The sequence below is a fragment of the Drosophila eugracilis genome, unplaced genomic scaffold (assembly GCF_018153835.1).
Source record: "Drosophila eugracilis isolate 14026-0451.02 unplaced genomic scaffold, ASM1815383v1 contig_353, whole genome shotgun sequence".
NCBI lineage: Eukaryota > Metazoa > Arthropoda > Insecta > Diptera > Drosophilidae > Drosophila > Drosophila eugracilis.
Genome location: NW_024573209.1, coordinates 2,554,156 through 2,581,383, shown reverse-complemented (window position 1 = coordinate 2,581,383; position 27,228 = coordinate 2,554,156). Strand labels below are relative to the sequence as shown.

At 38.0% G+C, this 27,228-nt stretch overlaps 6 protein-coding genes across 6 annotated transcripts; 2 read left to right on the top strand and 4 right to left on the bottom strand.

The window, feature by feature from the left end:
* The first annotated feature begins 929 nt into the window (after positions 1–929).
* LOC108105850 (angiopoietin-related protein 1) lies at positions 930–1,758 on the top strand. Its single transcript, XM_017212614.2, has 2 exons — positions 930–1,502; positions 1,570–1,758. Exons 1-2 carry the CDS (start codon positions 934–936, stop codon positions 1,691–1,693), a joined length of 693 nt encoding a protein of 230 aa, XP_017068103.1. The 5' UTR covers positions 930–933; the 3' UTR covers positions 1,694–1,758.
* A 2,005-nt stretch (positions 1,759–3,763) lies between these two features.
* Positions 3,764–18,886, bottom strand: LOC108105849 (gamma-aminobutyric acid type B receptor subunit 1). Its single transcript, XM_041818630.1, has 16 exons — positions 17,824–18,886; positions 13,982–14,236; positions 9,993–10,127; positions 9,724–9,894; positions 9,448–9,664; positions 9,050–9,215; positions 8,743–8,986; positions 8,531–8,680; positions 5,717–5,859; positions 5,534–5,657; positions 5,348–5,464; positions 5,083–5,290; positions 4,758–5,014; positions 4,562–4,699; positions 4,308–4,488; positions 3,764–3,865 (listed from the first exon to the last, which is right to left on the bottom strand). Exons 2-16 carry the CDS (start codon positions 14,231–14,233, stop codon positions 3,843–3,845), a joined length of 2,526 nt encoding a protein of 841 aa, XP_041674564.1. The 5' UTR covers positions 14,234–14,236; positions 17,824–18,886; the 3' UTR covers positions 3,764–3,842.
* LOC108105848 (sodium/potassium-transporting ATPase subunit beta-1) lies at positions 5,883–7,537 on the bottom strand. Its single transcript, XM_017212612.2, has one exon. It carries the CDS (start codon positions 7,476–7,478, stop codon positions 5,928–5,930), a length of 1,551 nt encoding a protein of 516 aa, XP_017068101.2. The 5' UTR covers positions 7,479–7,537; the 3' UTR covers positions 5,883–5,927.
* Positions 18,887–23,007: 4,121 nt separating the features above from the next.
* On the bottom strand, positions 23,008–25,081 carry LOC108105858 (mRNA cap guanine-N7 methyltransferase). The gene is made up of 2 exons (XM_017212632.2): positions 23,838–25,081; positions 23,008–23,780 (listed from the first exon to the last, which is right to left on the bottom strand). Exons 1-2 carry the CDS (start codon positions 25,036–25,038, stop codon positions 23,698–23,700), a joined length of 1,284 nt encoding a protein of 427 aa, XP_017068121.1. The 5' UTR covers positions 25,039–25,081; the 3' UTR covers positions 23,008–23,697.
* A 72-nt stretch (positions 25,082–25,153) lies between these two features.
* LOC108105859 (probable tRNA(His) guanylyltransferase) lies at positions 25,154–26,256 on the top strand. The gene is made up of 2 exons (XM_017212633.1): positions 25,154–25,427; positions 25,487–26,256. Exons 1-2 carry the CDS (start codon positions 25,202–25,204, stop codon positions 26,200–26,202), a joined length of 942 nt encoding a protein of 313 aa, XP_017068122.1. The 5' UTR covers positions 25,154–25,201; the 3' UTR covers positions 26,203–26,256.
* A 112-nt stretch (positions 26,257–26,368) lies between these two features.
* Positions 26,369–27,109, bottom strand: LOC108105860 (protein Dr1). Its single transcript, XM_017212634.2, has one exon. It carries the CDS (start codon positions 26,984–26,986, stop codon positions 26,435–26,437), a length of 552 nt encoding a protein of 183 aa, XP_017068123.1. The 5' UTR covers positions 26,987–27,109; the 3' UTR covers positions 26,369–26,434.
* Between the last annotated feature and the right edge of the window lie 119 nt (positions 27,110–27,228).

Sequence of the window (27,228 nt, the reverse complement as noted above, 5' to 3'; positions counted from 1 at the left end):
TTAAAGCTCAACACTCAGAGATCGAGTCTCCCCTTAAGTGTTATAATCTGTTATATAAAATTCCGAGCTGAGTGTTAAATGGCTACTGCTGTGGGTTGAGGGTTAAAATTAGCAACATAACCGGAAGGAAGATGTGGATTTTATTTGGTAATACTTTAAAAATATCTTTATTCCCACTTAAAAGCCCCATCTGGATCATAATCAATCGAACAGTGAACCTGAAAATTCAGTTGGCAACTCATGATTTTGGATAAAACATAACATAATAATCGATAAAAATAAGGATTAGAAGTATATCCCATTAAAAAACTTAACTGCACACTGCAAACTCATTTTTTATCACAAACCATTTTAAGGAATTTGTAAAATAATTATTAATTAAATTGCATAAACAATTCAACCGTTGATTTAATGAATAAAGGTTATTGATACCCTCATTAAGAATGCAGCACGAGTGGGGTGCAAAATAAAATGTTTGCTTTTAAGAACGATTTGCATTTTAAGAAACAAATTTTGTGGACGGTGTCAAATTATTAAGTCTGATTATTGAAAATCAATGAACTTGTAATTTAAACATGTTACCTTTAACATTAGCTTTAAAATTTAAATGACTTAAGTAGCAGAAAAATGGAAAATATTTGAAGACCATTCAAAGTTGTTATTTGGTTCTTTGCTACTGTACAGTACTTCTTTTTTTTATTTATATTGGATACAAAAAACTAAAAAAAAAAAAAGTTTAGACTTGATAAGCTACTCAAAAAGAAGCATCTTTATCTTTGCGGTTATATTTTTGTATATTATTATATATATATATATATATATAAATATATCTCTGCGGTCTAATGCTTGTGAACAAAAGTTTGACCCAAATATGTTTATTTAAATAGTAGAAGAGGTTAAAAATGTTTTAGTTCTGTACTAATCTTTAACAAAATGAAATCACACCTTGTGCTATTTTTATCTATTTTGATTTTTAAAGAAAATAAAATAACTCTAGGCCAGAGCTCAAACACCTGTCCTAGTGGCAGTCCAAATGGAGTTCACCAAATGAGCCTGCCAGGAGAAGAAACATTCCAAGTGACACAATGCAAGTCTTCAGCACCAGATTGGACAATCATTCAAAGGCGTCTTGATGGAAGCGTTAGTTTCAATAGATCTTGGATTGAATACAAGGATGGTTTTGGAAATAATCAAGGAGAGTTCTTTATCGGCCTGAAGAAACTTTATCTGATGACTAAAGAACAACCTCATGATCTTTTCATTCAACTAAAGCATATCAATGGCGATACAGTGTATGCCCATTATGATGACTTTAAAGTGGGCAGTGAAAAAGAAAAATATAAGTTGGAAAGGGTGGGGCAATATTCGGGAACAGCTGGGGACTCCCTTAAATATCATATAGGCAAGCAGTTTTCCACTTTTGATCATGATAATGACGAATCTAGAAGAAATTGTGCAGCCGAGCATGGAGGTGGTTGGTGGTTTCACTCTTGTTTGTCAAGGTAAACTTGTGGAATTATAAATTTTCTTATGTGAAGTTTCTTAAACGAAACAGTTCTAATATTACAGCTCGCTGAATGGTTTGTACTTCAAAGAAGGAGAAACTCTCACGCTAGATGGAATTCATTGGGGTATATGGAAATATTACTCTTTTACCTTTGTACAAATGTTGATAAGACCGAAGTTGTTTTGATTAAATTTGAGTAAAAATTATATAAACAAATCCCACGAGTAAAAAAACTAAATTTTTTGTTCAATTCTGTTTTGTGTTTTTTATTCAGTAAAATTCTCATTTATTCCGTTTTATTAAACTTTAAATTAATTCGTTAATGTTACATTCATAAGAACATACCGAGTGTTTTTTCATTACTTTGACCATTTCTTTTCCTGCATATTGCTACCATTTGTTGTGGTTTATATTTATTTTGTCACTAACAGTAGAATTTCACTTTCTTGTGATTTCATTTGAAATAAATCTGGATTTATTTTACGTTTGCTTTTTTCTATTTACTCGTATTTATACAACAATTAGCTTGGCTAAACTGTGTCTTACTTGACTAAAAGTTCATCTTTCGGCTGTGATTTGAGGACAAAAAGCAAATAATTGATTCGGATTCGAAAATAAATGTCGATTAATTGTTTTGCAATTGTAGATTTGGTTGCTGTTGTCGCTATAATTTTCTATTTTTCTGAGTTTAGGAGGCGCAGCTAAATGCTCTATATACAATATACATGATCTCGAGTTACACGTCTACCCTAACAGCGTTCCCTATAAGTATGTATACGAAATACAATCCAATTAAACTACAAATTCCAACGATCCTTAACAAATATCAATGTACTAGAGATGTTCTTTGCCATGTGTAAATTTCATATATATATATATATGTATATATATATATATTTTAATATTTATATATAATCATTGTTTATCGTGTGTATAGTATTCATTTCTTTTGCTTGGTTTTCCATTTTTTATTTAACGGCTTAGATTTTAAAGTCTTTCATTTCGTAGGAATTTGATGTTGTCTATGTATGTTTCTTATAGCACTTTTCGTGATGGATTTTTAATTATTTTTTTTGTTGTTTTTAAACCGGATGTGAGTGTGATTTGAATTGAAAAGGTTCGATTTCGTTGAGGGGTGAGTTAGTGGGTGATAGTATATTATATGCAAGTGAGTGAGAGTTAATTATTATTTTGTCAATTGGTTTTAGTTTTGTTTTAGTTTAAATAAAGTCAATTCCTATATAACGACGCCCTCAATTATGTTCGGTTTCTTCTCATTTCCTGTGTATAATATATATACTTTATAAATGCAATTTTAGAACTTACAGTAGGTTCAAAAATTTTCTCATTACCTTTTAATTTGTCTATGTATAACGGTACATAAAAATTAAAACGTTTCTTGAGCACTTAACCCACCCATATAATAATATAATATATATATTAACTTTTGATGCTACACTAGTCTAAGCTAAATGTATACATATCCTTTCATTATCTAAGATTTGCTAGACTTTTCATTCGATTTGTGCTATTTACGATTTGCTGAAATGTAAACTATTAAAACTTTTATCGAGTGCACACTTACAAGTCACGCACACACACACATTGATCTATACAAAGTGCCTAAAGCTAACTTAGCTAACATATTTGGGAATCATACCGGTTATCATCCACATCCTATCGACAAGGATATAGAGTTCCATGGTCTGATTCCCGGAGTCTAGGAGTTTGGTTTGTATTGCCGCGACCTGGTTCGGAAAAGACACCTAAAATCAAAACTAAGAATCAGGAGAAGGCCGCCATTTGGGGGGATTTTCATCTATGCAGATTAATTATATATATATAGAGCTCTAGGAGACAGCACTGAGCAACAAAGGTTCAAACAGAAAAACAGTACAGTATTCACTAAAAAAAAAAACAACAATTTGTTTTTCCTTTTTGCATTTAAAAATTACTAACTTTAACATGATCTTTGTTCTTAGGTTTTCCCTTGACTTACTAGATTTCTTTTGGTTTTTCCGTTTCAACTTTAAAGCCTAACAATTCGCTTAGTTCAGATGCTAATGTCGATTTTTGTTTTGTTTTTTGTTTTCTTTAAGTTAAAAGTATTTCGTTTTCAATATTAATGCTAAACACGTTTAAGGTACAATACATATTTCATTATTCTACAAAATTGCTGCTACCAATTCACTTATTTAGCTCAGCTTAAAGTTGATACAAAGTTTATTAAGTACGTGTTTTTATTTATTAAATCCATTCTCCGTTAGCATCATTATTTGCATTCATTATTTTCTGTATAATTCACCTATCACGCAAAGGAAATTGACAAGTTTTTTCATGTACGATGCTCATGAGTATCTGGAAAATAAATATATTAAGAATTAGTATATATTTTATATATTTTTAGAGATAGTGTGTTTTGCGTCTTTGGAAATGTGATACAAATAGTGACTCTTTAGAGGGAAGAAGATGTGTAATAAACAGTAGCAAGATCATGTTTAGTGCGAAAATTTAAAAATTGAAATATTTATCAAGTTCACAAGATTAGGAGACGTGCTGACAGTGAATTTTTATAGCATTAACATAAAACAAATAACCTTTGAACTCCATATATACTGTTGTTCCTAATCAATTGTGTCAATGCCGACGAATATAGCTAAAATTTCTAATTGAAATTGAGAACAATAACCGATTATGAACGTCAAGCTAAACCAACGATGCTAATATCAAAGTACCACATGCAACTGGCTAAGGGTTATATTAGGTTTATTTTGGATGAATGGTTCCACCATTTGCTCACCTTGTGTGATTGCGAGTGTGGCTGCAGGCGTGGCGTGTGCGGATGAGTTGATGAGGGAAGCGGGCTGCGAAGTGGTTGCGACGGCGGCAGAAGCGGCACCTGTTGCACCATTCAGTTCTGTGCCCTTGGCGTCGCCCCTCTCCACAAGCCGCTGTCGCAGGACTCGTATCTTTTCCTCTTTCTGTAAACGAAAAAATATAGATAAGAAATGTTTTATATAAATGTAGTATGTGATACGAAAAGTCCAAACTCACCTGTGTTATTAATCGTTGCAATTCCTCGTTTTCGGTAACAAGTTTCTGATAGCGTTCTTCATCCTCCTTTGATATGGCCGAATCGGGATTGTATTTCGATTCGGCCTTATCCTTGGGATGACGTATGACCTCAATGACCTAAACGTAAAGTGAACTTAGATTATGCAATCTTTATACAACTGCAGTAGAGTCTAACCTTTGGCACAAATATCAGCAGCATGCTTAGGAAACAACAGAATATCACAGCTAGAGCAACGAAGGCAAAGGACGCGTCCTGTTGCGATGCAATGACCATGCCCACCGGAGCTGTTATCAGGCAGAGGACCACCACATTATAGATGCTCATGCCCACATAACGCGAATCGTTGATCTGTTTCACTTTAATGGATCGTGTCTCGTAGGCCAAAAACAGGCCAAACACCAAGATTAGCCCCTTGAAGCCATACACAAGACCTATAGATGATAAATTTAAGTATTATAATAGTTCGGAAAGATATTTAAGAAGTAGTTTTGAGACATACCTAACCACATAGAGTTGCGTTGACTTTCACAATGCTCAAGCTCTGGACGTATTTTAATATCATCAGTAGTAGATACTGGATCTTCGAGTGGGAATGTTTCGAGATAACGCTGCAGCGGATCAAAGATCTGCCATGAGAGTAATATCACTAAATCTATTGATAAGAGGCCCGAAACCATGGTGTATAGCTTCCAAGGTTCCACTTTTTTCTGTAATTAAAAGGTATATTAAATATAAGCTTATAAATATTGATATTATATTCTAACCTTCGGGTCAGTTTTTGCTTTTGTTGTAAATCGGTGCACACGCCAGACCTTGCTGAACATAGCACCGTATGCTAATGTAAAACCGGTGGATAGTAACCAAGCTCGAGCTTGACATATCTAATGGAAAAAACATTTGAAAGCAATTAGTCATATAATGTAAAGACTACTTAAGCTAAGAACTCCTACCTTTGGATATTCCTCGGGACTGACAAAGCGACCGTCGATACCCAGTAGGATGACAGATATTAGACAGATGATAACACCAAATAACATGATCGTATTGCAAACGGGATGCGAGGATTGTATTACTCTGAAATATTAAGAACTAAGTTAATAACGGAAAGGATAAAATATCTAAAAATGATCTACCTTCTATGCTTATTCCATATATTAAAGATGATCAAGGCGAAGGCAACAAAGATGCCGCAACTGGAGATGGTGCACATACACACAAATAATGGCAAGGACACTGTGCGTAGGACATGCGTGACAATTGTGCGATCTTGAGGAACCTTGAGTGAAAGATTTAACGATATGTTGTTAAAGAAGATTTATTTAAAGATTTAATCATATATGTTTATTACAATAAATCATGATGTCTGAGTACTCTTTCCACCCTTTCTCTATTATTTTCTGTAGCTAATAACACATAGAACGCGACTTGGCCATACCCCTGCTGATTATGAATGATATTACGGGCCCACATTTTGCAATTAACGTTAACACGTTCGTTTGGCCTTAGATTTTTGATTTTAAGAGCCACTATACGATTGAGATCATTTGGTCCGAAAAATAATCTTTTACCCTCAGCGCCGATATGTTCAATTTTTTCTGTAATATCTGTGTATTCGGTTCTGATCGCTGGTTCCGGATGGAATTCAATTTTAATATTTTTTTGATCCTTTGTTTGGCAAGTAATCCAAGTACGATTCTGGCGATCTTCTTCTGATTTAGTTTTGTTTAAAAGACTCTTTAAAGCTGTAAAATCTTCTTCATCAATCTTTGCATTAATGAGATCATCGGAATCTGTGTATGGCTCCGTTTTGAAGCCAATTAAACGATTTACTTTAAGGAAAACACATGGCTCCCCGCTTGGATATCCAAACTGGTCCCCAGCAGTACAAGATCCAAACCGTGCGTTATGACCAGAGTCGCCATATTTTTCAAGCAAAGCCATTATTGCTGCGTACTTTTCCATGATTTCGGCATCATTCTTAGGATCGTATGATATAGCGTGGGGATTTGTTCGAGGTCCGACAGGAGAAAAAGTCAAATATGGTTGGAACATTTTGGCTAGAGGGGCTCTTCTGGAAATATCACATGTGACATAATCGAACCAGGCCAAGGAAAAAATCATGACAAATATAATATATAATATGGCAAAGATCAGGGTATAGATCAATTGACTTGGCTTTCGTAATTCATATTTTCCATTGGTGTTACTGTAGAAAAGTCGGCGCCAACCGGTTCTGCCAGGAAAGTGATATTCATAGCCTTTGTAATAGGTTCGTCCTTCCTCTTTTGTAGGTATCTTATACGGCCCATTATCTAGTGGTGGATCCACAATTAGTCTATTTAATTTCTTCCTGTCCGACTTGATGGGCTTCATAAAGATAACTTTAGTTCCGTCGTCAACGGGCTTGAAAGGTCTCTCTGTGTTGGATCCAACGTCCCTCGATTGACCACCTTTATGAATTACCATTTCAGATATATGTGAAGGTCTTCCTTTTGGTAGGATCTTAGTATTAACACCAATTTCTCTTGTTTGGTCATTAGAGGGTCCGATGTCTATGGGGTTATCGTCTGGTTCAATTTTATACTTATATTTCTTTGCAGGCTTGATTATTTTATCAGTGTTTTGGCCAATATCTCGAAGTCTTCCATCATCATGATAAATCCCCAAATCCAGTTTTGTGCTGATTACTGTTTTATTGGGTCTTCTGCTTATATCCGTATTGATACCTATAATTCTAATTTTCTTATTCCTTTTTCCCACTTTAACCTTTTGGTTTTCCTTCAGGGACTGTTCTTCTCCAGGGATATCCGAAAATGTCTCTGTAATGGGGAAACCTCGCTGTTTTTTTTGCAACCAATTCGATTTGTGGTTCTGGAGAAGTTTTCTGTTCATCATTAAATTCTTTTTTTGTTGGTTCTACTTTTGTATCTTTGGATTCATCATCATCTTTAGGATCTTCATCTTTCTTTTCTTCGTATCGTTGAGCAACCCCAAAGATTTTTGTGATGGTGCCTCTGTGCTTTACTACATGAGTATTATCTTCATCAGTTAAAGAATCGTATGGGTTAACTTCTTCCACATGATGTTGGCTGGTACCTGTAGTTTTGGGCCCTTTTATCTCATCGATGGTATAAACTCTACGTTGCTTAAGATAAGCTTTATTTGAATCCTGTTGGTCCTTCAGCTCCTGTAACTTTCCCATATTAACTATTTCAGCTAGAATAATTCGTTCGTCATCTCTTCGTGAACGATAGCTACCTCTCATTGTCGAAGATCCAAATGAATAGACATCATCCTCCTCACTTGGAATACTAGAAGTAGAATTAATATCATGCTTGCTTGGAATACGACGTCTAAGTGTACTTTCTGCTTCCTTTCTTTGATCCTTTTCAGGCCTAGTCGTTGGCCAATCTTCTGATGAACGATCATAATCTATCAAATCGGATAAGTACTGTTCCTTATCAAATGAATCAAATGGTTCTCGTGCTCGTCTTGTTATCGGTGCATTATAATCTGGATTCCGGGTTGATTTTTGTGGCTTTTTTCTTTCCGAAGCATCAAGCGACTTTCTTGGTGTGTAATTCTCTGCAGCCTGGCCCAAAGGTTCTTTTTTAAAGGGTTTAGATGGGCCTGGCTTTTCATTAGATACTTTATGAGATATTTTGTCATATTCTTGAGGACTTGATGGACCTATTTGCTTTTTAGGTTTTGGCGACACTTTAGGTCCTTCTTTCAGACTTTCTGAAGAAGATTTTATTACTTTCGCATCGTCATTTTTCCCTGACTAGCGGTAACTTCGGTTCTTCTATCATCTATTGAAAGCTTTTTTTTTTGTTCGGTATTAGTTGGACTCTTTTCAGTAGTTCCTTGTTTTGTTTCTTTGTCAGACATTTGGATATTACTAAAGACTTGAATGATATTCCAAAGATTACTATTACCAAGCTTACCTTGCCACCAATCCACTGTTCAGTATTTAACCAGGATAGGTTATCCAACTGGGTATCGTAGTAGCCCAACTTCTCGTATTTCCCATTCACCATCTGCTCGATCTGAGTAAGTGCAATACGATCGCCCTGAGAACTGAATGCCACAACACCCTGGAAGAGTATTTAATATTAGATTTCTTATTATTATTTTCAAACTAAATTTACAAACTTACCGAGACACCCAGAAACTGTGTAGAGTTCATGGCAGCGTAGATTTCATCGGCAATTTCCTTGTCCGTATAGGTGAAGTCCCTCAGCGATTTCTTACCGCTTGTCAATCGTTCCATAGTCTTGTTGAAAGCTAATGCCACACTCCAAACTGCATCGTAGGCGAGGGGCGCCTCCTGATAGCCCTCTGGATACCGATCGTGATTGATGTCGTAACCCTCTTCGATTAACGCCTGATTCAGTCGATGTCTGTCCAAAATTTGTATTGTATTGTTATTAGCAAATTTCAATATTTTCTTAGAAAATACTTACCGAAATTCCTCTGCAGTCATTCCAGATATAGTTGTCTGATTGTTCTGATTCCACATGAGAGCTTCTGTCGTCAGATGCCCCTCGGCAGCTATTCGCATTTGCTCTACGGTGCATGTGATGCCCTCTGCTTTAAGGTTGACCTCATACCAATTGTCTTCGTACCAGCCTAAGTAATAATGTGAAATATGAAAAATGTGTTAGAATATCCCGTAGCCGACTAGTTTGACGCTTTTATCCGCGAAAAGTTTTGACAGTTGAGTGTTACCAAGTCAAATTTATAATAAAATGCAATATATAAACACAATGTGAACTATTTTCAAGCTATAAATTAAATCAATGTCATGGTTTTATCATTTTCACGGGTTCCATCTTCGTTTTATATCCCTCACTTAACTTACCAATAAAGAACCATACATGGGCTCGACCATATAACTGCTGTTTGTACATCTCGCAGAGAACCCGTCTGGCGGCCACAACGTAGAAGAGTCCCACTATGATGCGTGCATCCTGGCGTCGCAAATTGCGTACGGCGTCTGTTGGATCGGAAAGAAATGATTGTCTAGTTACGATTTCAACGCCAGCCTCCATGCATCGATTCTCGAGATCCTCCACGGTCTGTTAAATAGGCAATCCAATTAGTATTAGAAACAAAGTAGCAAAACTGAATAGCTTACCGATATAAAGACTTCCTCGGCCTGTTGGAGTATAGCCACCCGCGACCACCCAAACTTCTTCATCAGCTTGATGCGTGTGGGATTGTGCACCGTAGCTGAGGGATGGGTGCGGAATAGAGTGGGAAACCGCTTGCGATCCGAAAGAGCCGGACTCGATGCCCCATAGCAGAGCTGTGGATGGATGAAAAGTGGGTGGTGTACATTGGAATTTGGAATTTCGCAAATACAAACGATGATATTAATGCCAGCGTTATGCAAGTGCCACTTACCACAATTAGATTCCACATTTTGGCAGCCTCGGCCACAGTGGTGCAGACCGTGCTGCATCCAGCCAGCAGCATCAGTTTTTGCGGTCTGTTATAGAGCAGATTGTACATCACGCTGGCGCCCAAACCGGGCTCACACTGTTGATGGGAATGGGATGGGAAATTGAATTAGCCACTTGCCAAGAAAATTATATTATCCGTCACTCTTCAATGAATATTCATATACAAGTGTATATATATAGAGATGTTTCGCTTGATGGCCTTCGGAAAGTATTGATTATGTTTATGCTAAGCAACGACCCTTAAGGAGTTATTAATAGCGAATTTCCTGTAATTTATGTGTCTGTCTTCATTCGAAGATAATTATTGAAATGATTAATTTGCTTTGTGATTCATGTGCGGCATTTGAGGCGTTGGTGTGGCCATTCAATTGAACTTTATCCCCGAAAAGGACCCGTATCCTGTTTAGGTAATTAATTATTGTAGTTCCTAATAAAATAGTTTATGGACCTTGATGATTGTAGATTGCAGTTTTCAACACCATTTGTCTTTAGATTAATTTAAAAAAAAACCAAAATCACGCAAGTTTTAACAAAAAAAAAATGGAAAATTGCGCGGGCAGCAAAAATTTAAATTGAAGTTTGTTTAATAATTAATTAAAAATAATAATATTTGATATACATTATTCCTACATTGTATCGAATTAAAAACGATTAAGGCCCGTTCTGCCTGAATTATTATATGCATTTTTATTAATTGACCTTGTTAAATTTCCATACTCAATCCCTTTGCTAATTTATATCTCCACCTGGATGATATTTTTCCATTTTTCTTTTTATTAATCCCCTTGCCATGGCATTTATCAATTAAACAAGATTCATTCATGACAATGAATAATTCAAGAAGGCGTGCCCCTTCCTCTCTTCCTTTTTCTCTCATGTGGGGGCTAAAGTTGTGATATATATATACACACATACGTGTATCCACGTTGACCATATAAATGATTCATTCATTCAGTTATTCATTCTCCCATTCATTCATTTACATGGCAAACTCGTTTTCGCTGTTTGTCGTTTCCTTTACTTTTTCCCAAAAACCCCCTTGTCTTCCTGATTGTGACGACAATTTTCATATTTCTTACTTGGTTTGCGTGTAAACAACCATTCTAATTGTTTTTTTTCTGTACTCTCCTTTTCATGTCCAGTCCCTGTTTATGCATAAGTATTATCCTGTTCATACTCCCCCATCTACTCAGATTTTGGTGTGGGTTCTGGTGCTCGGGGCATGCCACGATATAAGCGCTCGTTCTAGTTTAATAGTTTCTCTTCTCATTTTTCCCTGGCAGAAGGTATGCTAAATTTTAAGTCTAAGTTAGGCCCCATTAAAAATCTCAAACAGTTTGAGAAATTTATTATAAATTAAAAATTTACTGGTTCAGCTCAGTTAGTTTTTCCTTTGGGAAAGGTCAAGTTGACATTGGTAATTGCACATTTTTGATTTCCTTTTTCATTTTACAAAAATAACTAGTTAACTAGTAATAACATCTGCTCCTGGTCAAATACACATATGGACAGAATATTAAAAAAAAACATTTATTTGCCACTGTAATATTTAAGCTTTAATTAAAGAAAAACAAAAACCTTTTTGGAGCTTACACCCATTCCAACTAACTTCCTAGTTATAGTTAAAGTTTTGACAGCTGTTTGAAACCATTTCCGCGGTAGCGTTTAAAGCACTTATCCGGAAATAAACTGGCAGCTTTCCAGGTGAAATAATTACATTTTTAAGCACTTAGGTGGTGATAACAGACACAAAGTAAGGACTGTTACTCTCTGAGAATTGTATCGTTGAATTAACCGGAAGGGTGTTGGATGTTTCGGTTACCGCAGGATAACCATAGTGTCTTGTTTATAATTTTTTTGTCTGCTTCTCTGTGCTTTTGTGTGCAGGCTTCTTTGGGACATTTCACACATCAAAGTAGGTCAAGCAAAAGGCAGCGGCAAAGGCAAACATTGCGTGCGACCTTTGCCCCTTGTCGCTTGCCAAGTGACGTGAATGTGGATGTGGAAGTAGTGGTGGCGGTGGTGCCCAAGGAGGTGGAGGCGGCTATGGGACCTGGAGATGGCAACTAATTATGCAGCATTTAACGGAAGCTGTTTGCCTAAGCCACAAACATAACGCGCCCGGCTAAGTCCAGCGAAGCGAACTGAGCTGAACTAACCAGACCAGACCAGACCATGCCAAAGACCAGATACAGATACAGATATGAACAGGGACAGGACTCGGTTTACCTCTCCGGTCCTCTGTGTTCTTATCTATATGTCCGTATCTGGCCCGTAAATGGGTGTGTGTATATGTACATAGATATATATATGTATATATATGGCCTAGGATATAGTAGAAAGTCTGTCCCTCCTGGCAGCCTTGAATAAAAATAACTCAAATGATGAGCTACGGCTGGGCTGGGGCAAAGTGACCTCATTCAAAACTCAAAACAAGTAGTTAAGCTTTCGCTCACTTAAAACTAATGAGGTTCGCGCTTATAAATAGGCAGGGCCAAACAGCCGCCGAAACCTAAACCAAAAAACCGAAGTAGTCAAAACCGCAACAACTGTACCACAGACCCTTAAAATGGAAAACCCACAAAAATCCAAAAAATATATGTGCAAAATATGAAAATGAATAAAAATAGTTTTATATACGCGCTAAGGGGCATTGATAGCGCAAGTTTAGTTTGGGAACTGAGAACCGGAAAACGGAAACTACGTCGGTTACTGGCCATTTATTATGATACATGGCTTTTTGGATGGCGGGTATTTGTTTAATAGCCTCTTCTCTATTAGCTAACAAAGGTTACAAAACCGACAGAAATTGATACTGTTTTGAAGTTGATTCATTGCTGGATGTTTCAGTTACATCTGTTCAGCTTCCTTTTTCGTTTTTTTTTTCATTTTTTAGCGAACAAACATTTACTGCTAGATGGTAGAAAAGGAACCCTTGTACTATTTGTTCTTCAACTTAACTACAGAAGTAAGTCAATGTTGACAAAAGACAGAGAAAATACAATTTTCTTTTAAAGTTTGCCGAGGTTTTAATCGGATTGACCCGAAAAATAAATAATATTTTTGTATCAGTTTAGCTTAGAATTAAATTTTAAGCTTAATAATAAAACGTTTTGTAAGAAGAACTAAAACTTTTTAATTAGTAATCTCATAGAAAATTTTTTAAGAAAAAAACGGAATCGTACGCAAACAATTATTTTCCGATTTAATAAGCATTAAGCGACATTTATTGGCTGTACTTGCCCGAAGTATATACACATTTTTCTTAATGATAAATACCTTTTATCAATTACAAATCACGCACATAAAATCCCGATTAACCGAACTCTACCAATATAATTGCTGTTGGCAACGTATCGAACGTGCTCCAGTCAAACCTCAATTACAATTTATGTGCGGTCATTAAGCCAAGGCATCGCCAAATATTGTTGGACAACGGCGAATTGTGCGGAGAATTCAATTTGTGGAACACATGCGTAGCAATACCCTTTAATGCGGCATAATAAAACTGTTTGTCCTTTGTTAACAGACCCCAACCCATGATCCCCTGGAGAAATATGCTAATGAATGCCAGTGCTCAGCCAGCACTTCAGTCATCAGTGAACAGAAACAAAAACGAAACAAAATAAGTGGCACCCAAGGGTATGTGACAGGACACCAGAGGAGACTGCCGTGCTGCATATAAGTAGGGCTTATCGCGTTTCAACTTGCTACTGCACCGAAAATAATAAGATGGTGCTCAAAATAGAGCCATAACTAGTGTCAATTTTACACAACACAAAAAAATTGATATAAAGTTTGTATAACATCAAGTATTAGCTTACTATTTGATTTCCTATTAATAATTGTTATATTGTATATGTTAATGGTTTCAAAATTATATCGGTTTCTTTCAGTGTGGTTACTTATTACTTGGTAGTCACTACTCACCTCACTGTCATTGCTATGCAGGATGAGCTTGAAGCCCGGCAGCAGATTCGGCTGCTTGTTGACATCATCCAACGCCAGTCTTGCGGCAGGCATGCACGCCTGCCCGCCCTGCCATCCTCCTTTGCCGGCTATCGGAAAGATGCCTCCGATGTGCAGCTCATCGGGCTTCCCGGCCACGCCCCCTTTCAGGTGCGGCGAGGCGATTAAACAAAGCAAAAATATCCAAAACGTAACAGCACCATCACTTGTCATATCCTGCAAGAAAAGGATCCACACAAACAGAAACGAGAATCAGAATCAGATTCAGAATCATAATCGAGGACGAAAGGGGGGACATCGAATAAAATGCTTGAAATGTGATTACCGAATTGGCGAGCGTACAAAATACAAATCGGGGAATACAAATACAAATAGGAATACAAATAGAAATAGAAATATAAGAAGGACGCCGGCAAAAAACAAGCCCACCAGCGATGGCGAAACAGTAAGAGGCGAAATGAAACCAAACCAAACCTAAACCAAAACCAAAAGCGGGCGTCAAGCTTCGTTTTATGTGCCAAAGCAATTTTTATGACTACATGGGCAAACGTAAGCAATTTATACACTTCGTTGTGTCCCTACAGATGGGGTATATAAGATATAACGCGGAATTGGCTAATAATAATATTATGAAATATATTTCGAGATATTATATGAATGGGGAATCTGATTACGAAGCTTTAAGGGTTTAGATTTCATCACACAAAATATTTTGTAAATTATGATTATAGTAAGCTCCAGATCTGTTTGATAAGTAATTGAGAAATAATAAAAATGTATCTTAAAATAATTACCTTCGTTCTCATACAAAACTTATTATATCATAACTAGAATAATTGTATAATTCCCACTACAAACAATATAAATAATAAAAATGAAATAAGTATTTTATTTGATGAATTTAAAGAAGATTACCAAATGCAATGGTGTTCTTAACAATAAATCTTTCCAAATAACGTTGAATGAACATTTCCATCTATATAATCCACTTCATAAAGCGTGCATATTTAAATTATATTTTTGTTGCAAACTTTTGGGATATGTTTTCGGTTATAGCTTAAAGCAGGATTAGGCCTTATTTGTTCATATATATGTATGCGTATAACGTTTTAAAGGTTTAAGAGCTTGAGCAAAAGCATGTTTTTGTGTTCGTCTTAATGTATGCAAACATTTCTAAAGAAGAAAAGATAATTTAAAACCAAAAAAACTTGCAGTCCAGCAAATCCAATTATAAAATTGAAACGAGTTTCATGCATCTTTAAAAACTTTATTTTCATTATACTTTTGAATTAATCTGAGGTACTGATTTATTTTTGTGAAACATAATCAAATGTTTACTTTAATAAGATTTGGTTTCGAACAATAATACTTCAATAAGAGTATTGACATAACATTTTCCTTCCTGTCAAATGTAAATGTAATTTGGCTCGAAAAGTATATCTGCATTAGCTTAGGTCAGTTTTGATTCGACCTTGCTGACAAATCAATCGGTATAAAACATAAAAACGAATCCCAAAGCTTTTTATGTATCCCCTCCACCTTAATACCAAGCCAACCAACAAAAAACGAATTCAATTTTCCCAAAACATTTAAATGCAGATAAAGAATTTCATTTTAATTAACCGAATCTCATTAGGAAGCAAACTGCGGACAGAGCTGTGAAGCAGATCCTATACTAATCCCAGAAAATAATTATCGCAATCCACATATCCACATGAAGCCAAATCAAATCTGCAACAAATTCAATTGTTTGCTGACCGAATTGAACTTGGATTTAATAGTAATTGTCTCTTTGTCTCGCGCTCTATCGTTTTTGGTTTTATTCGTCTGACTGTCTGTGCTCGGTGTGGTTTCTATTTAAGTTTTGATTTCAAAGCTTTTAAGCTTTGTTTCAATTGAGATTTGTCGAAACAAATAAATAAATAAGCAGTTTCTATTTATTTGCTGTTGTTTTCTGTCTTTTTTTTGTCGATTGTCCTGAGTTTGTTGTTGGCTTCTACATTCTATTTTTTTTACTGAGCAAGGGCATTTTGCGCTTCGGCGCCTGAGTTTTATGGCTTTTACTTGGTTACACCCCCGCTCCTCCTATCCGCAGCCCCTTTGGCAATGTTCTAAACTCCTGCCACCAATTTTTTTTCTATAAAAAACAGAAAGAACTTTTATGTAGGGGAAGCCTCTTTATCTTTCTGTATGTCCTGCGTGTGCGAGGTGGTACATACATGCGTACTTACACACAGAAACGTAAAAATATAAAGGGGCAACAAAAAATAATTTAAAGTATAAGTAACATATATTTTATCGTCAGCACGTTTTATAATTTATTATGGCTCTTAAATATTTAATACTAGCGTAGTTCTTCGCCAGTTTTAAGCGAAATTTCTGGTTAAATAAAGGTCCTGATTGATATCAGCTTAAATGGAAATGGAAAACGTTGACGTTACGTACTGTAAAACCTTATTCAAAATATATAAGCTTGTTTAATTGGTAGGTTTATTACTTTTATAAGCAATAGATATCTGATACAAAAAAAACTTCATAGAAAAAGCCATATTATTCAAACATTCCATTAATTTCGAACCATTAAATGATTGTTGACCGTTATAAAATAAAAACACAATCCAACTTTCACACTTTCTTTAAATACCTTTACATTTTTTATACATTTTATGTAATTAGGTTATTAATTAAATAACCAAACACTACGTAAACGTTATTTTTGCGGCTGAATGAATGAGTTTAAATGGATGATGAATGAGATGCAAGTCAAAAATCAAATAAAGTTTTTATGTTTAAGGATATAAAAAATACAAGGCCTTGTTTCCTTAGCACAACCGCTTGTTTGTGTACGTTGGATGATGAATGACAGTTTTTCATGCACAAATACGGTGTATTTTTTACGAAAAGGCCTTTTTTCAGTGTTTGCATACGAGAGAGAGCCGTGGGTTATTGAATGGAAATGCTGTCGACATAGCACAAACATACACGACCGCCAACCACTCCAAATTTGTTTGCCAGTTAATCGCACCGTGGCGCGTTAATCATGGCGGTGTGTTAAGGATGGCAAAGAAGGTGATGCGATGAGTGGTTCAGTGGGTTGTCCTTATGGGGTGGGTTACTTAACTAAGGTGTGGTTGCAGATTTGGCGAGTTGACACCTTTGACGTAGAGTTTGCCGCTGAAGAGGAACTGAAGTGGGGATGGGCGCTAAGGGGCTAACTTCCTAGTGACCTAGTTTACAAACGCTCGCACTCACACACACACACATGTACACAAACTCAAAACATTAATTACGCCGAGAATTCTGCACAAAATGCGACAAATGCTTCACTTCACTTGGCTGCCTCACCTTAACTGCTACTCTCCGCTACACAGAGCAAAAAAAAATAATAGATTCACTGATGATGATAAGCCTGTCCTAATTAACTGTATTATAGGCTGCATCGAATAAAATAACCATATGGGTGGGTATCAACTATTTATGAATATCCATAGGCTTTTGAAAGAGGTTTTAGAGTTACTACAGCCTGCCTTGAAACCGTAACGAATTTTGGTTACAAACAATGTGTTTTAAAGATAAATTTTAGTAAAATCTTAAAACATTTTCCTCAGGTGAGACAACAATGGAAAATATAATTCTACCTCTCTACTCCACCCCTCTATCAAAGGAACAAAACATCTCCACTTCTCTTTCACCTCACACCATTGGAAATAGATACTAGTATTTTGCTGAGTGTAATCCGTACTCCTCTTCGCGGTACTCTACACCTTTCTATTGCCATCTCGCTCACTTTACACTTCACTTACTTTGCGTATTGCCGTTTAAAAATGCGATGTTGTTGTGGTTTTTGTTGTTGTCTCCTTTGCTGCTGCTGGTTCTGGTGCTGCTTCTTCTCCTTCTCGGTCTCCGCTTTATCCTTTCCCGTTGTTTTTGCCTTTGTCTTTGTCTGCTCCTTTGCTCCTTTGGCCGGTGCTTCAATTGTTTCATAAGACGCTTCTTCTTTTTCGCTGCTCCTTTTGCGTGGGCAGGGGCGCAGGGAATGTCGAATATAGCGGTTTGCCCAAAAGGGGGTCAGGGGCCAAATCAGTGTTTGTTGTTGATTCTGTTGCTGTTGTTGTTGTTGTTGCTATTATCGCTGTTGCGGCGGCGTTGTTCAAACATAATTTGATGACTGCGCATTACAATCGATAATCCCATGCACAAATGCAGCTCAGCACATCGGCATTGGCTTAAATCCATTTTAATGAGAAGGGATCCCGATAATTCCGTAATCCCCAAATGATGGCAATTCCTTTGCAGGTCCCTGCAGCTATTGCTTTTTTGTATCCTCTCTCCTCTCCCGTTTTTTTTATATATGTTTGTTGCACTTTCACAAATAATACGAGAAAAAACTGAGACGTGAGGGGCGTGAGCTTTTTTGTCAACTTTGTTTGAGTTTCGATTTGCGGTTTATCCTACTCTATATGATATATATAATTATCTATATATATATATACATATATTCTTTTGTACAATATATATATGTATTCTATGAGAATTTCGTTAGATTTCTTATCAAACTAATAAGCTTCTGGCTTTCAGGGGGCCTTGAATTATTAATGTATTCGTTTGATTCACGTAAATTTTTAGCTTTAACACACTTTACATTATCAATTCCCGCACCGTTATTCCATTTAACACGTATTTTTTGCAGGTTTTCAACTACGTTTTTCAGTTTACGCTATTAAGGAGTATTATTTTATGCACAGAGTGGCGTTTTCTTCCCTTTCTTTTTAGGGTCTATTTTTTGTACAGACTTTTTCGCATTGTATTCGGGGGATGAGACGCGAGAGGCTTCTTCTGTGTTCGTTGTGTTCCACATGTATCCGACGACTGGAACTCCATGACTGACATTTACATTTTCGCCTCGCCAGGACGAAAGCTTATCGCACTGAAGCTTTTTGGCCAAAGCTCGTGCTTCCGCTTTTCCAGTTGCCAAGTCGGGTTTTTGAAGTTTCGGTTTTTCAGTTTGGTGGCCAAGTCTAAAGTCGCGAAACTCTCCGGGCAATTACAGTTATTAGGGTGGGTGGAGAGGGCGGAGTAGGTTGGCAAGGACGAGGGCGGGTTTAAGGACACCGGTTTTATAGAGTTGTCAAATGGCCCCAGGAATGGCCAGTCAAAACATCAAAATTCACTCGCAATTGGCCAAGGGCAATGCAAAAACAACAACTAAGAACTAGGAAGCCAGGAAACAGGAAAGTAGTGGCGGGGGCATTGTTTTGAAAGCGAAAGGCCATAATGGTTGCACGCTACAATCCAGAGCCACATTCAAAGCCAAAGTTGAGTTTCATTTTTGGGGTCGGGTCGCCTCATCGAGTCAAACATGCAAACACGCACGGCCCAAAGAAAGCAAGGTGAGGTCCTTGTCATTTAACTCACTTGTCGAGTTGACCTTTGTTTGGCTGGCTGGTTCGTTGGTTGTCGTGTGCCAGTGTACAACACCTAATGCCCAACAGCCACGCCTTGAGCTTGATCCATAGCAACTTGTACTTTTGTGTCCCCTAAATCCCCGACTTCCCCTTCCACCAAAAAAATAGAAAAGGAAACCCTGAAAAACCCCGCCTCTCACTTAGCTCTAAAAACAAACTTACCCCCTCAGGATGGCCATGTGCATGTTTGATGAGCTTATCAAGGCTCTGGGATTATTGAATATTTTCAAATCGATATAACCCTGCCACACCGTTAGTTGCCACCTTAATTGGCAACTAAATAATACATTGACAATTGTGCAATTAGTTTGACAACCTCAACTGTCCGTTCAAGTCGAAGGATTCTGCGGTCCAAAAAATGAACTATTTTCATTGCCCAAAAGTATGCAAGCCAAGGAATTTGAAGTTCCACCATGGTCGACCAGGGAAATCAATTACTCAAATATTTATATGTGCATGTGGAATGTGGCCATGCTGAAATGCACTTGTCTTGAAATCTGTCAGAGAATGAATGCTAAACGAAACTGTTGAGCGGATTAAATAACATTCACAATGTGTGAATATAAGGGCATGGGTTATGGAATTTATTTATTCTGTCGCAATGGTTATGAAATGCATTCCTTGTTTAATTTTTGAATTGATTTCAAAGTCAATTCGAGCAGAAACTGCACTAATGAAAGCAAATCCTTTCCAGGAATAAATTGGTAAGCACAGGTTGTCAAATAATGAAAATTAACATTGTACAATTTTAATTGACTAATTGGACGGCTTATAAATTGCTTTATTTGAATTTTGGACAAAGTTCAAAATTCAGTACGGACGAATCTTATGAATTATGAGTAAATTAATTAAGGAATTTGGTAACCTTTACATTTTTAAGACTATTAAAAAATAAAAAATGTAGCTAGAGCTTGAGCTTTAATTTTACCTCTTGCAAAATGTTGGAGTTGTTAGAAATATTCACAGAAATATATTTAAAGAAAAAATAAACTAAATGAAATATTACTGTAGTAGATACTTCTAATTACTTAGAAATTCATATTGACATGACGTTTTTATTCAAAGAATATGTATAGAATATTATTGCAAAAAACCTTGCCAAAGTATAGAATGAAATGTAATTACTGAGCCAACATTCGACCTTAAGTTGGCCAAGAAGCTCGTCGTCTGCTGTGGTGCACAAACGCATCCAACCGAGCCAAGAGTAACTACCACGGATGAATGTGGCAACACTCGGGCATTGAGGAGCAGAGTTCAAGTTTCTCTTTGGCCAGAAAAGAACCACAAAAGATTACCAAGCGATGAGCTGCAGCTCATCATCTTCACATCCTTTCAATGGGCGCCGCTAAGTCCTTGGGCATATATGTATGCTATGCACAAATATGTGTGGAACGTTTCATTTTATTTTTTGCATTTTCTTTTTTTTTAATTTTTTTCTTTTTTTTTACATCTTTTCTTCTTTTGGTCTTGCTTTACCTTCTTTTTTGGTTTTGTGTTAAATTGTTGCGTTAACCAAGCCAACCAGCTCCGGGGGCAATCCTTGTAAAAAGTTTAGCATAGCAGAAGGCGCACGCAGACATGCTTGCAGCCATTCACACAGAGCCACCAATACTGTCGTATGTTTGGCATGCGTTTTTCACATTGTTTCATGCGGTTGAATAAACACAAGCCGCACACATATCCACATACATACATATACGTATACATATACCGTGAAAAGGCATGCATACATATACATATATGCATTTTATGATCTGCAGAGAAAGGACCAAAAGATACTGAGAGAGGAGAGAGAAGCATAGACACTTATTCGCTCGCTTGCCTCGACAGGCTTACAAAACAAACATTGCGGCATGTTTTCTGTTTGTACACACTGCGTATACGTACTGTGGGGGGTCCTTACATTTCCTACCTGCGTTTTGTCAGTGCCCAGCAGGACCAACACACTGACACAGTCCCTTCCACACGAGCACATTGCAGTCACGTATGCACATTACTCAACACAACGTGGCCAACAATTGTGCCACAGTCCTTAACCCTTGCTCTACTTGCAGATTTTAACATCCAGATTTCATCAAGAAAATCCTACGATCAGCAGTGCATCAAGAATGTACTTTGCCTGAACGCAAGAATTCTACAATTTTAGAATAAATGTATTATAAAATTATATAAACTATAGAATCAGTATGCTAAATTTCAACTTTCTACCTCTTTTAGTTCTCAAGATCTCAGCGTTCATACGGACAGACGGCTTGGCCTAATTTTACCCTTCATCCTAGGAGTAAGAAATAATTTAATTAAATTTTAGAAATCCAATAAAATCCAGTATTTGTATTGAGGCTATCAGACTTATAATTTCAGTCGCATCAAAGCTTAAAATGTTAATTCGCTGCACGGGGGTGGGATATCTGCCAGTTAGCAATGTTTGGGTTAAAAGTGAACTAATTTACATAGACCGCATGGTACAATGCGCAGGCGGCCGCATGGAGAAGGTAACAAAAAGATTCATTAGGGCCAATCAGTGCAAAGCGAGTCGTGGCGAAGGACATGCGGAGAGGACCTGGCCAAAAGCGTTGGGTTGATGCCTGGGTGGCTGCGGTGCTTTAAGATGGTTTGAGTTGGTTGAGGGCAAGCCGTGTGTGTAAACGTAAACAGCTCGGGCAGCCCTGGCTCTGTTGTTTGCCTTATAAATACGCACGCTCTACTTTAAACAAAAGCGGGGCAGCCCCAACCATCCCGCAACTCTCCTCCTTAATCCCCAGTCCCACCCACGTACACGTGCCTCAGCCTTCGCTGTTGTTGTGCTTCAGTATGTGCAAAACAAATTTAAACTTTACACCCAAAGTTGATTTTTATGAGCAAAACTTTAAATAATGAAATTATCTGACAAAAAGTTGGTAAGAGAGAGAAAAGCGGCCATGGGAAGCCCAAGAAAAGATGGCCAAAGTGTTGGGCCCCAAGCGATAATGAAAGGAAGAGCTAACTGATTGGCTCAATATAAAGTTTGCAGTCGCTTCGAAACCAATCAATGGCGTAATTTATGCCGTTATTTTCTCCTGACCCCGCTTATTCCATCCCAACTTAACCACCCAACCAAAACCGAACCAGGCCACCCATACTTTCGACCCGTTATCAAATATTTATTTACACTTCAGCTACAATAATTCATTGATGCATCGAGCGAGCGCCTGGCACGACGACACGCTTTCTCCTCGCTTTCGACTGGTTGGGGTCGCTCCAGAGCACAGAACTGAACAGGTTGGGTCGCTGGCAGGCACGACCCGGCAACGTAAACGTCAGGACTAACCTTTGCCCGATGTCCTTCAAAGGCGCCGTCGCTGTGAAAGCAACAGCTGTGCGCTCTCTCCTGCTAACGAGCTTCGTCCTCAAGAGCTTTATTCAAAATCTCACTTCCAGTTTCGAACTCGGCCAAAGCCTTCTTATCAAAGCTTTCGGTAAAGACGGTTCGAAAGGCGGTTTAAGCGAGGGTTATTTAAAAAATTTTGAAATAAGTATATGATAAAATGTTTGATATTTTTATTTTGATTATAAAATTAACAGCAGCAAGTCGTTTTAGAAAATTGTTTAATGTTTAAAACACAAATTGTTTTAAATTGGTTGTGTAAATATGTTAGGAACAAAATAGATATAAGCCGGGCTGTGAGAACACAAATATTGGTCCAAAATATTACAAATTTGATTATTTCTATACAAGGCTCATATGGTAACTATGAAATGAATTAATATACAATTTTCATATAAAAAACAAGGTTGAAAAATTGTCTTTGAAATTTTCTAGTTTATTCTCCTAAAATTATTATAAGTTTTACTTTTTTTACTTCAAAAATATAAAGTTCCTCAACCACAGAACTGAATAAAAACCAGGAGTTTGTGTTAAATAAAAAAGGAAAAATTATTTGGCCTCGAATGGTAAAAACTTAAAATTCACTAGTGTATATATTTGCTGTTTAATTTTGTATTTAAATTAACATAAACAATTCAAGTTTTTTGATAACTAAAATTAGACTTGTATTACGCATATTAATTTGAAACTATGAACACAAACAAACGCACCTTTAATATTATAAAATTCGATTAAAAGCTAAACGTTTCAGTATCTGGATAATCTGTTCATGGTTTGAGTATACTTTTTAGAATTTTGTTGGATTGATATAGAAAAATAACCTATAACGCGCTAGTTTTTGGCAAAAATCAGTCATCAAACTCAAACAATGGCTTGCCATTGGTATCCCAGGTGTTTTTGCATTTCTTGAAGGCACAAACCAAATAAAGAGCTGAAAGATATCACACATAAGTAAAGAAATTTGTAATATAATTTTGTATAAACTCACTTGCTGCTTCCCACTCTGATTTGGAGAGGGTTCCCACCGTCCGGCCGCGCTGTGATCCCGGGATGTTTCGCACATGGGCAAACTTTTCATCATTTTCACAACGTTGTGTCTGTACCGACTGTAAGCCGGACATTCGTTGTAGAAGATGTCGACCATGGTGCAGACTCTCCTTGTAGTAATCCGAAAATGTGGACCGTTTTAATAGTTGAAGACCGTATTTCCTACCCAGTTTGACCAGTGTAGGGAAATGCACTAGAAACTCGGGACAATCGACGACGCCCTCCAAGTGGAACTGATACTTGGCTCCGAAAAGGGGCAATGGATCCGTTTCGCAGTCGAACTCTATGCTGTATACATCGTTTCCGAATCGCCGGGCATCTGGACCAGCTTCCCTTAGTCTGCGGATGATCTCGTAGGCATCTGGCATGGTGGCTATAAAGAAGCCGCCTGGTTTCAGACACTCTGCTGCATTTCGCATCATGCAATCCGCCTGCGCCATCGACTCAAAACAATAGTGAAAGGCAAACTGGCAAGAAACGAGGTTAAGCTGAAGCGAGGGATCCTTATAACGTTCTCGTAAGCGAACCAGCGTGGAATCGCAGGCAAAAAACTCAGCGGTGAACTTATTGGCAAACTTCGACTTCTCTGCTCGCTGAAGGATATCCTGATACCGACGCTGGCACTGCTCGACGGACACCTCCGCGATGTCCGTGCAAATGAGATGAGAAATGGACGCCTTCTCCCACTTAAGAAGGTCCCCGCCCTTGCCGCAGCACATGTCTAGGACTCTAAGAGCATCGCCCATGCGTTTTTGCTGCTTAATTTGTGACATGTACTCGTTGATCAGCTGGCTTTTAATCCAGTTGTTGAAGTTGCGCATGAAGTAAATCTTGGATTGCTGTCGATCCTTACGACCTGCCTCCTTCAGCTCATTGTAATGGAGAGCTACTACATGTGTGTTGGCCGCTCCTCCCGCAGTTTCCGATTCCTTTTCCTCCTGATCGTCTTCCCCGCTTCCTTCACCTTTCCCACCCGGCTCCTCGTAAAACTCCCGTGGTCGTTTACTAACAGGTGGACCGTGTTCTCGGGAGGATGTGGATTCCCCAGGGCCCTCGCTCTCTTCGTCGTCCGACAGACTAACTTCTTTGTGTGCCCGGGCAAATTGCTCATCTGCCGCATTTTGCTCGTAATTCACACTCATAATTTCACTAACTCTGTTTGCCTCGACTAAAGCTGTTTATCGATGTTATCGGGTCAGTTAGGGATGATTATGTTATTTTAATGCGATAGTTAACGTCTGTTATTTGATAACAGCAATCAGCTGTTTATAAATCATGCTTTTGTTAACATAAAGAAAGTTTTAAATGCGGTTTCTCGGAACTTTGAGCAATTTTAGCAAATTATTGAATCATTCCTTTGCCCGGAATATCCCCAAACGCAGAATGGCCTGCAGCAGATTCGAGTACGTCAAATCCTTTGAGCAGGACGACAGCATTTTGCCCAATGTGTGGATAGTAATACGAATCGATGGTAAAAAGTTCCACAAGTTTTCCAAGACACACGATTTTGAGAAGCCCAACGATGAGAATGGTAGTTAAATAAATATTATTTTAAATTAAAAAATTTGTTTTAAAAATCTCTCTATTTAGCTCTCAATGTTATGAATGCAGCCGCCACGGCAGTGTTGCAGGAGTTCCGGGATATTGTTATTGCCTACGGCCAGAGTGATGAGTACTCTTTTGTTTTTCGTAAGGAGACGGCTGCCTTTAAGCGACGATCCGCCAAACTACTCACCTATGTCACCAGTTTGTTCTCCACGAGCTATGTGATGCAGTGGTCCAAGTGGATGAATATGCCATTGGCCTATGCTCCCTGTTTCGACGGTCGGGTTGTCTTGTATCCTTCAGAGCAGAACTTAAAAGATTATCTCAGCTGGCGGCAGGCGGATGTGCATGTCAACAACCTCTACAACACAGCATTTTGGAAACTAGTTTTGGAAAAGGGTTTAACGAACCAGGAGGCGGAGGCGAAGCTGCGAGGTACCTTCTCCGCGGACAAGAACGAGTTGCTCTTCCAAGAATTCGGCATAAACTACAATAATCTACCGGCCATGTACAGGAAAGGAACGATTCTGCTCAGGAAACGCGTTGTTATAGGTGACAAAAGCAGACAGGCAGTAGTGCCGCTGCACGAGGATCTAATTTCTTCACAATTTTGGAAGCAACACACGGAGATATTGGGCAAATATGTGCCTGGGACTTATAATGCTCCAGAGCCTCTACCTAGATTGATTGATTTACAACTGAATGCCAAGCATGTCGACGAGGATGAGGAAGAGCCACAGAATCTGGCTGGAATTAGCTGATAGTTAAACTTATGGCAATATATTTTAAGATTAAAATTACGAAACAACCCAAAACACATCTTTAGCGGGTAAAAAAGTGAAGAATAAAATTTCGAAGAACTAGGAGTTCTTGGGTTCTTGGTACTTCCCAAGTGGCTCTTACATGAAAGGATCTAAGAGCTGAAAGTTCAACTTATGGCATATATTTTAAGATTAAAACTACATTAAGCTCATAGAAAGACACACTTTTCTACTAGTAATCGTCGTCGTCTTCATCTTCGTCATCCTCACTGGGCTTGCTGGCAACGGAGCCGTCGGCCAGTGGCTGGCGCTGTACCATTGCAGCCGCCTGCATACTCATCCACTGTTGCTGCTCCTCGCGCGCCTGTTCTTCCCGTGCCTTGGCAAATAATTCCTGTTGCTGACGCAGAAGCTCCTCCTCCGGAATTCCCAGGTTCTCCAGGCGCGTGCTCTGTCGTCTTCGTTTGGCGGCCACCTCTTTGCAATCGTGCAGGACGGTCTCCGCCTCCTGTTTGTAGTCATGGAAGCCCAAGCGTTCTAGCGCCTCTAGGACGTGCTCCGCATTGATTGTCTTCTTGTTGCGCATGTTACAGACCTCATTGGCCTCCGAGCTGATCAAATGGATGAACTCGGAGCAGCAGTTTAGGATCAGCTCCCGACTATCGTTCGCCACCCGAACCGTGGGTACCAGCTCCTTGATGATCTTGTTGATGCTGGCCCGCGGCAGAGTCAGCTCGTCATCCTCGGCGCTGGGCGGCAGTAGTTCCTCCTGCGGATTTGACATGGCGTTGTTGATATTAGAGAACGTAAACAAAGATGAACAGTTGTTTTCCTAGTGACTTCGCGGTGGTATCCAGTAAGCGTGGGAGTTAAGGTGACCGTTTTGCTCAAACAGAAAAATCTATAAATAACAAAAATGAATTTTTCGCTTTGAAAAGAATAACAATAACTGCTTTGTCTACATTAATAGAAATTTAAACACTTAGTAACTGATTACTAAATAAATTAAATTAAATGGTAAGTGTG

Excerpts from the sequence above, each read along its gene's own strand:
- LOC108105850 (XM_017212614.2), top strand. The coding sequence starts at position 934 with ATGAAATCACACCTTGTGCTATTTTTATCTATTTTGATTTTTAAAGAA. Across the intron at positions 1,503-1,569 it reads TTTCACTCTTGTTTGTCAAG|CTCGCTGAATGGTTTGTACT; the intron begins GTAAACTTGTGG and ends CTAATATTACAG.
- LOC108105848 (XM_017212612.2), bottom strand. The coding sequence starts at position 7,478 with ATGATGAACAGAAAACTTCTCCAGAACCACAAATCGAATTGGTTGCAA.
- LOC108105849 (XM_041818630.1), bottom strand. The coding sequence starts at position 14,233 with ATGACAAGTGATGGTGCTGTTACGTTTTGGATATTTTTGCTTTGTTTA. Across the intron at positions 9,895-9,992 it reads AAATGTGGAATCTAATTGTG|CTCTGCTATGGGGCATCGAG; the intron begins GTAAGTGGCACT and ends ATCCATCCACAG. Across the intron at positions 4,489-4,561 it reads TGCAACGATTAATAACACAG|AAAGAGGAAAAGATACGAGT; the intron begins GTGAGTTTGGAC and ends TTTCGTTTACAG.
- LOC108105858 (XM_017212632.2), bottom strand. The coding sequence starts at position 25,038 with ATGAGTGTGAATTACGAGCAAAATGCGGCAGATGAGCAATTTGCCCGG. Across the intron at positions 23,781-23,837 it reads ATCAGAGTGGGAAGCAGCAA|CTCTTTATTTGGTTTGTGCC; the intron begins GTGAGTTTATAC and ends GATATCTTTCAG.
- LOC108105859 (XM_017212633.1), top strand. The coding sequence starts at position 25,202 with ATGCGGTTTCTCGGAACTTTGAGCAATTTTAGCAAATTATTGAATCAT. Across the intron at positions 25,428-25,486 it reads GAAGCCCAACGATGAGAATG|CTCTCAATGTTATGAATGCA; the intron begins GTAGTTAAATAA and ends CTCTCTATTTAG.
- LOC108105860 (XM_017212634.2), bottom strand. The coding sequence starts at position 26,986 with ATGTCAAATCCGCAGGAGGAACTACTGCCGCCCAGCGCCGAGGATGAC.